This window comes from Syngnathus typhle, linkage group LG11 (genome assembly GCF_033458585.1).
Source record: "Syngnathus typhle isolate RoL2023-S1 ecotype Sweden linkage group LG11, RoL_Styp_1.0, whole genome shotgun sequence".
Taxonomy (NCBI): Eukaryota; Metazoa; Chordata; class Actinopteri; order Syngnathiformes; family Syngnathidae; genus Syngnathus; species Syngnathus typhle.
In genome coordinates, this window is record NC_083748.1 from 10,654,560 (window position 1) to 10,662,962 (window position 8,403).

Genomic DNA, 8,403 nt, shown 5'->3' on the forward strand with positions numbered 1-8,403 from the left:
TCACTTTGTACCCTTTTACACGCTTTTTAGCTCTTCGACTGTTGTCTCGTGGTGTTTCTTTCATTTGTTTCTGACTCTCACCCCTCCCTTCCACCCTCTCCACTGTTTTGTCCCAGGCTCAATGCAGGCCATGAATAAAACCCGGCAGATCATGGACAAGGGCGGAACCCATTTCACCAACGCTTTCTCCACCACGCCCATGTGCTGCCCGTCGCGCTCCTCCATCTTGACCGGCAAGTACGTCCACAACCATCACACCTACACCAACAACGAGAACTGCTCCTCGCCCTCGTGGCAGGCCCACCACGAACCGCACACCTTCGCCGTGCACCTCAACAACTCGGGCTACAGGACCGGTAAATGTCCAAACAGATTGCAAACATCACATCGTTTATCACGCATAATGATGTGTGTTCTTTCTGGTCGATTGACTAGCTTTTTTCGGAAAGTATCTCAACGAATACAACGGCTCCTACGTGCCCCCTGGCTGGAGGGAGTGGGTAGCGCTGGTGAAGAACTCGCGCTTCTACAACTACACGCTCTGCCGAAATGGAGTTCGAGAGAAACACAGCAGCGACTATTCAAAGGTACCTTTTGGAAATTCCATTTTGTCGCTCTGACTTTCTGGCTCATTTTTATCCCCGTGCCCCAACCACAGGATTACCTAACGGACGTCATCACCAACGACAGCGTCAACTACTTCCGAATGTCCAAGCGGATGTATCCCAACCGTCCGGTCATGATGGTTCTGAGCCACGTCGCCCCTCACGGCCCAGAAGACTCGGCCCCGCAGTACAGCTCCGCCTTCCCCAACGCTTCGCAGCACATGTGAGAACTTAAGCGACCTTCCCAACGCACACATCAAGCGCACTCCAGTCTAACTTCAAGCCGTCTACTTATCCAGCTCCACTTTATGACCTTATTAATCGTCACTGACGAGCACAGAGATCCATTTTTACATTTTGACACGCACGGCTATAAACTCGCTCGTGAGTCATCTTCACATTGAAGCTTCATTTCATTCCACCAATAATTCAATAAGAAATTCAATAATCACATATGGGTGAGCTCCTCCTCCACTTGCAGGGATGTTGTTGGCAGCCGAGCCTCTCGTGAGTGCGGCTCCGATTTATTTGGCTGACGTGTCGTTCGCACCGTCGGCGCCGCTGTAACGAGTCCTGCTAATTTGTTCCATTTTGTCAGGAGAGATGCGAATGTTGTCAAGCTAATGATGACATATCGTCCGACACAGCAGAGCGCCATTGTCTTTTCGACGCCTCGTGCTCCTTCCTGACTGGTCGACCCATACCGCTGGTCCGCTATGGGCCTCAAGGGAGAATTCTCGGAGCAGTAATTAGACTGTGTTTTGCACCCCCCCCTCTCCCTTCTTGATGAATCTAATCCCCCCCTAGCATCATTAACCTGTGCCACGCAGGCTATAGGCACTGAGTATTTCTAAATTCGGCCCCAGTGCTTTCCTACAAACTTTTAATTGCTCTTCTTCCATACATTTCCATCCCTTGCGTCATTTTTCAGTCTGCATCTCCTGCCTGTCCTCAATGAGCACCTTCGGAGCCCCAGTGATTTCCTGTTGTCCTCTGTTGATGGACCTTCCCACCTTGGCACCTTGTTCACACTACATTTCATTTGCTACCGTGAATCCAAGCGCACAACCTCCGCCTTTATTTCAGTTCCATCGATCCCATTTAAGAGATTAAATTCATTTGCTTCTAGAATGGCCTTAATTTAGTGTTGTTTATTTCCAAATAATGAAACATCCATGTGCTTTGGAGAGGATATTGATCAAACTGTGCAAGCGCATTGATTGTGCTGCTTTGCATTTTACATGTCTGGCAGTTTAGCATTGCATTAACATTTTTCCTGTTACTTTGCAAAGAAATAGGTCAGCAGAAATCGACAAAGGTCATTAGTGAAAAGTTTCCATGCTGTACATGAGGTCAAAGACAATCCATCCACAAAATCTAGCCCAGGTTCTCAAATGTTAATGACTTCAAGTAAGATTGCATTAGGAAGTGGATGGGTAAGGTCATATAAATAACCAACGTCTATGATATCACGGCCGGACATTGTAAATGACTGTTGCCATGGTAGCGAGGAGCTCCATCGATGGCGGGCTATTCTTTGCTGTAAGTGCATTCTGTTTGCCACCTTTTGATGTCGGTTGTCATCTCACAAGATATGTGGAGGTTTTTTCATCCAAAAGCACCTAACTTGTATCATTTAAGCAGTATTGAATTTCTGAAATTCCACTTTAATATCATTTCCAGTTGAAGATCAAATATGACAGAAAGTAGCTCTCCATCTTTTCCATCTCAGAAAATATTCTCGTCTCTTCTCCTTCCAGAACGCCAAGCTACAACTACGCTCCGAACCAGGACAAACACTGGATCCTCCGCTACACGGGGCCGATGAGGCCCGTGCACATGCAGTTCACCAACATGCTGCAGCGCAGGAGGATGCAGACCTTGCTGTCTGTGGATGACAGCATGGAGAAGGTGGGAGGGCAAGCACACAGCTTCTTTACGCTTTGGCAAAGAAAAACTGTACATGCGTCAGCGCACCCGCAGAGAAGAAAAGCAAACCTTGAGACTTATTAATATATTCACCGGTTTAAACTTGTGCTGCAAAGTATTTCTTTTCATCCCTTTTAGCTGTACAATGTTTTGGTGGAGACGGGCGAATTGGACAACACCTACATCGTCTACACGTCGGATCACGGCTACCATATTGGCCAGTTTGGACTCGTGAAGGGCAAATCCATGCCTTATGAGTTTGACATTCGCGTTCCTTTCTATGTACGAGGGCCCAATGTGGAGCAAGGTGCCATGTGAGTGACAGATTTTTTGAGTCATACAACTTGATATGATGTAATGGTGGGTGATTTTGAGCTCGTCTGAAATTCCAAAGCCAGGTAATGTTTTGCATTTGTTGCCATGTAGTAACCCCCATATGGTCCTGAACATTGACTTAGCACCAACTCTGCTGGACATGGCCGGTGTTGATATCCCTGCAGACATGGATGGAAAGTCCATCCTCAAGCTGCTCGACACCGACAAACCAGTGAACAGGTGACTGTTTATATTTATTTAAGTTTAAAATAAGGTTTGAAAAAGTATGTTTTTTAAATCTATCTATCTATCTATCTATCTATCTATCTATCTATCTATCTATCTATCTATCTATCTATCTATCTATCTATCTATCTATCTATCTATCTATCTATCTATCTATCTATCTATCTATCTATCTATCTATCTATCTATCTATCTATCTATCTATCTATCTATCTATCTATCTATCTATCTATCTATCTATCTATCTATCTATCTATCTATCTATCTATCTATCTATCTATCTATCTATCTATCTATCTATCTATCTATCTATCTATCTATCTATCTATCTATCTATCTATCTATCTATCTAATTTTATATACAAAGGACAGCGTGTGCATTTCCTCCCACTTGAATGCTTACAATGTTTGTTCTCCCTTTTAACAGGTTCAATTTGAACAGGAAAGGGAAAATGTGGAGAGACTCCTTCCTTGTAGAGCGAGGGTAAGTCTCAGTGGCACTTTAATTACGACATGTTTTCATTTGCGGCGTTGCCCTCTGCTGACAACAGCCTCATCGTCCCTGACTTCCTTGCTATGTTTCAATTCTTTGTTCTTACAGAAAGCCTCTGCACAAGAGGGCCGATGGGAAGGAAATGGCTCAGGAAGAGAACTTCCTGCCCAAATACCAGCGAGTGAGGGAGCTGTGCCAGAAGGCAGAGTACCAGACTTCCTGTCAACAGCCGGGACAGGTATCTGTCACACATATTGGTCATTGTACTGATAAGATTTGATGATGAAAGCATTTGAAACGCGTTCAAATGTGTATTAATAAATATTTTGCTTTTACATGAATATCAACGTTACGTTTCCCACTAGAAGTGGCAGTGCGTGGAGGACCCTTCTGGCAAGCTGAGGCTTCATAAGTGCAAAGGCATGGCCAGTCTCTATGCCCCCCGAATGCAAGCCCTGATGGCCAGCGGTGGTCCCCAGCTGTCGCTTTTGTCCACTGCAGACGGCTGCGACTGCGGCAACATAGGCTTTAAAACAGACGTCTTGAAGCGAAAGAAACTGCTCACTAAGAAAAGTAAGCTTTTTTAAAAAATGACTCACTATTATATAGTTATTAATAAATCCGTTTTTTTTTATTGAGATGTATTTGTTTTTGCTTTCAATGTCCTTGCAAATCCATATAATGTGGGATATTATTTGCAACTAAAACAAGGTTTTGAAGGGTCATGAAAAAAGAAAAATGGACCTCTGCTGCCATCAAGTGGTCAAAACGAGACATGTCGTTTGCCTGATAGCATCGTTGTCAAGTCACAGTAAATAGAAAATCAACTAAGTGCCTCGGCTTTATAAAGGCTGGGAAACACTGCAATCATCATAAATTACTCTTAAATCATGATATGCAGTGTAAGCACATTTTTATTTTCCATTTTTTTCTCAAAAATAACAGATTTTTTTTCCCCTCATCATAATCAAAGCTCTCCGTCTTGCCCTCCCCAGAGATAAAATCCATCAAGTCTGCCTCTAGGCAGCGTTGGGCTCGCTCAGTGTCCTTTGAGCTGGATGGAGATATGTATGCTGTGGATCTTGAAGACTCCCACCGTCCCGCAGTGTCCCACAACACCACTTGGACTTCGGACAGAAGCAGAGGAGCGTGGCACGAGGAGGAGGATGACGGGTTCAGCGGCATGGGCGTCACAGCCAGGCCCACCACTGACAACAGTGTGACTTCCCCTGCTGCCCTCAAGGTCACATACAGGTTTGTATGCACATCTAAAAATATCACATCCTTCACATGAAATGACACCTTTGGCGTTTTTTCACGACAGATGCTCCATTTTAATGAATGACACAGTAAAATGCGACGGTGGCCTCTATAAGTCGCTGCAGGCATGGAAAGACCACAAAATGCACATTGAGCATGAGGTATGGTTTTGATTGGATTCTTATAAGACTTTCTACCTTGCTTAACTTGGCTGTGTGTTGTTGTTGTTGTGGTCGCTAGATTGAAACCTTGCAGACAAAGATAAAGAACCTGCGTGAGGTCAAAGGACACCTGAAACAGGTGCGGCCAGAGGAATGTCAGTGTAACGCTCCCAAGTGAGTATTAATCTCTGGCTGCCGCTGGGAAACTCCGAAAAAAAAATCTGAGCTCAACTTCCTCCACTTTTTATTACCCGACAGTTGAGTCCAAATGTTTATAGTGAGAGTTTTCATTATTGTCTTTACAGCTATCTGCTCAAAACTAAAGAGAACTTTCTGCTGGGTACTGGACGCATACATTCGATGAGGTACATATTATTGTGCATGGCTAAGGCATTAATGAGCAGCGGATGTCTGTGTTTTAGCTTCTTTTTTTTCTTTTTTTTATCTCCTTTCATCAGATTGCCAAAGCAGAAGACGCAGTGGCTGCAGAAGGAGCAGAAGCGCAGGAAGAAACTCCGGAAATTCCTGAAAAGGCTCCAGAACAACGACACTTGCAGCATGCCGGGCCTCACTTGCTTCACCCATGACAATCATCACTGGCAGACTGCCCCCTTCTGGACAAGTAAGAAATAGCACACATTTCTAGCTTACCTGTTGTTGACAGTTGGGGCGTTTCGTTTCGACCAAAATAATGCTTTGCCGCCATTTTGTGGCACCAATTGTAGACCTTGTTGAAAGGCATCAATTACTCATGTGTTTTTGTTTTTCGTGGCAGGGTTCAATGAATACATGAACCTGTCACTTGTGATGGGCGTTTGCTGGAAAGTTGGCCTATGTTTAGCTAGCGCACATCCCAGGACAGCAATGATGAAAACAATAGTTTGGCTAGCTGCTGTGATTAGCTTTTTCCATCTCTCTCAGTGGGGCCGTTCTGTGCCTGCACCAGTGCCAACAACAACACCTACTGGTGCCTGAGGACCATCAATGACACACACAACTTCCTCTTCTGTGAGTTTGCCACCGGCTTCCTGGAGTATTTTGACCTCAACACGGACCCTTACCAGGTACGTTCTACATTGAGTGTGGGCAATCACATTTTCCATCCAGAGACTTCACATTTGTTATTTGGTTACGTTTGGATTGTCACGGCAGCTGATAAATGCTGTCAGCACCCTGGACCGCAACGCTTTGAATTCGATGCATCAACAGTTGATGGAATTACGGGCTTGCAAGGGACACAAGCAGTGCAACCCCGAGAAGGGTGAGCGTACCCCGAGGCAAACGTGATGGATTGCGGCCGCTCCGCTCATGTCAGAGTCAGACTAATGTTGCTTCCGTTTGCTTTCAGGAGGCAAAGAGCGAAACTACTTTAGTGAATACAGGTATTTTTTTTCCCCCCACTTTTCTTTCTTCTGATTACTTTTACAAACGCCGCAGATGGAATTCACGTTACAATAAGAACTCGGGGAGGTTTCGGCTTTCCTGACGTGTCTTTAGTTGTTTTCCTGCTCAAATTACTTTGCCGAAGTTCCAACTGCCACGAAAGCCTTTTTACTCATCCACGAGCAGAAAATACAAGAATTACATTGAAGTCTAATTTCTCTAATTGCTGCTGTTTGTGTGTGTGTGTGTGTTTGTGTGCGCATGTGTTTGTGTTTGTCTCCTTGCATTCGCTCTGCACGTTCCCGTGCTGTGCATGCTTCAGGCCGGTTTATCGTCGAAAGAGGCCAAAAGTGAAGAAACCATCGTCCAAATCGCTGTGAGTCTGTCAGAAGCCATCTGTCCTTTTCGTAGCACGCCGAGCTCCGAGCGTCTTGAATCGTCCGCTTCCTCGTATGCTCTTTGTCCACACTCTTCAGATCATGACACGTGACTAGTGATGCACTAGTCGACATCTGTGTGCTACTAGTCCGACGGGTGACATTATAAGACGACTCGGTGACATCAAGTGCACGCTAACGTCAAAGACAAAAGATTTCCACATCTACCGCAAGTGACTTAGCTTTGCACAAGTAAAGCAGGCTCATGTTTACCCGCAATGCAAACATGTCAACCTTTTCATTTCAGATCCGTTACGTTGCGTCCTTACCACATGTCTGGTTATTGTCATTTCTCTATTTCCTCACCTTCCTAGCAGGAAGCGACCACAACCGGAGCCGTGCTGTCAAGTAAGTGTCTCCAATCACGGATTAATTTGTCGCGTTGTCTCCACAGGGGGCAGATTTGGGACGGATGGGTGGGCTAATCACCCGATTCCCGTTACCAAGCATGAGAGGCGGTCCTGACACGCTCTGATGACGTCATCTGTTTGAGTTTTGATGGGTTTTTTTACTGAGCCCCTCGCCCGGGCAGGAGGTATGAAGATACTGAGAGGATGCTCAGAAACTCTGTAATTACCATTTGTTCGTCATCACACATTTCGCTCAAAATCCGTTGGTGTGATTCAGACGGGACAGTATGTGTATGCACAAGCCACTCAGTTTCACTGCGTGTAGATAAGTATTAGCTTTAATCAGCGTTCATCCGAGCCGTCGACTCTGCTGCTACTCATTCAAGTTACTCACATGTAGAACACAAATCATAGCAATATGATCCACGGCCGTGATAGCACACATGCCCACACCGACGCTTCTGTACAATGTCGTGCGAACTTTTGAGTGCACTCAATCCAAACTAACCGTTGCTTAATATGCTTTGTATCATAGTTGGACTTTACTTTATTAATGAATGTCCTCCCCCCCCCCTCAAACAAGCCACTTGTGAGGCATTAATGAAATTTTCTATCAGTGTTAGCCTCACCACTGTTTAAATAAGGTCCTAACGAACCCATCCGTGATTCCAGCCGTCCAGTTCAAAATATTTGCTCATTGGCAGAATGTACATTATTAATGCCATTTCTTTTCTTCTTTACACACAGTAGATGTCCCAATCTAGCTTGCTTATACATGGTGCTACAGGATAACCATACAGAAGTAAACTTGCTGTACAGTACAAGTTTGTAATTGAATGTATGTTGTGCAATTGATATAAATGTTTACAATATTTTTATAATACCCAAGAGGCGGACCTCATTGTGCAAGTTGAAACAAATGGACTACTATCAAGGGGAATGTATAGATTGTCCTTTGCTTCTTTACATGAGAAAAGCACTTAAAAGGATTCACTGTGAAGACCTAGAACGTTTATTATGGAACAACACACTCATGTTGGTGTGAATTAAGCGATCGGCCTTTTATGTTTGTTTGTTTTTTTAGTTTCTTTCATTTTGGTTTCTTAGCAGGGCATAGACCTGAGTGCTGACAGTAATTGTGAATAAAGTGTTGTTTGACCAAAACATGACGTCACTGCTTTCTGTCCAGCAGGGGTCACTGTATGTCCGCGTGGTAATTCTTCA

General features: G+C 44.6%; 1 protein-coding gene across 13 annotated transcripts in view; it reads left to right on the top strand.

Annotated features, from left to right (window-relative positions):
• Positions 1-8,343, top strand: part of sulf2a (sulfatase 2a) — a 31,607-nt gene extending 23,264 nt beyond the window's left edge. For 11 of the 13 annotated variants that reach the window (XM_061291743.1, XM_061291748.1, XM_061291747.1 and 8 more), the window contains 19 exons: positions 117-356; positions 436-587; positions 659-828; positions 2,366-2,516; positions 2,673-2,848; positions 2,961-3,089; positions 3,523-3,579; positions 3,697-3,826; positions 3,954-4,161; positions 4,584-4,842; positions 4,913-5,009; positions 5,089-5,183; positions 5,315-5,374; positions 5,468-5,631; positions 5,931-6,073; positions 6,162-6,270; positions 6,358-6,391; positions 6,715-6,768; positions 7,224-8,343. In XM_061291743.1, coding sequence (XP_061147727.1) covers positions 117-356; positions 436-587; positions 659-828; positions 2,366-2,516; positions 2,673-2,848; positions 2,961-3,089; positions 3,523-3,579; positions 3,697-3,826; positions 3,954-4,161; positions 4,584-4,842; positions 4,913-5,009; positions 5,089-5,183; positions 5,315-5,374; positions 5,468-5,631; positions 5,931-6,073; positions 6,162-6,270; positions 6,358-6,391; positions 6,715-6,768; positions 7,224-7,254 — 2,459 coding nt within the window. In that variant the 3' untranslated portion in view covers positions 7,255-8,343. Of the gene's footprint in view, positions 1-116; positions 357-435; positions 588-658; positions 829-2,365; positions 2,517-2,672; positions 2,849-2,960; positions 3,090-3,522; positions 3,584-3,696; positions 3,827-3,953; positions 4,162-4,583; positions 4,843-4,912; positions 5,010-5,088; positions 5,184-5,314; positions 5,375-5,467; positions 5,632-5,930; positions 6,074-6,161; positions 6,271-6,357; positions 6,392-6,714; positions 6,769-7,223 lie in introns of those variants that run through there. The other 2 variants (XM_061291742.1, XM_061291754.1) reach the window with 2 other exon arrangements.
• Positions 8,344-8,403: the final 60 nt, after the last annotated feature.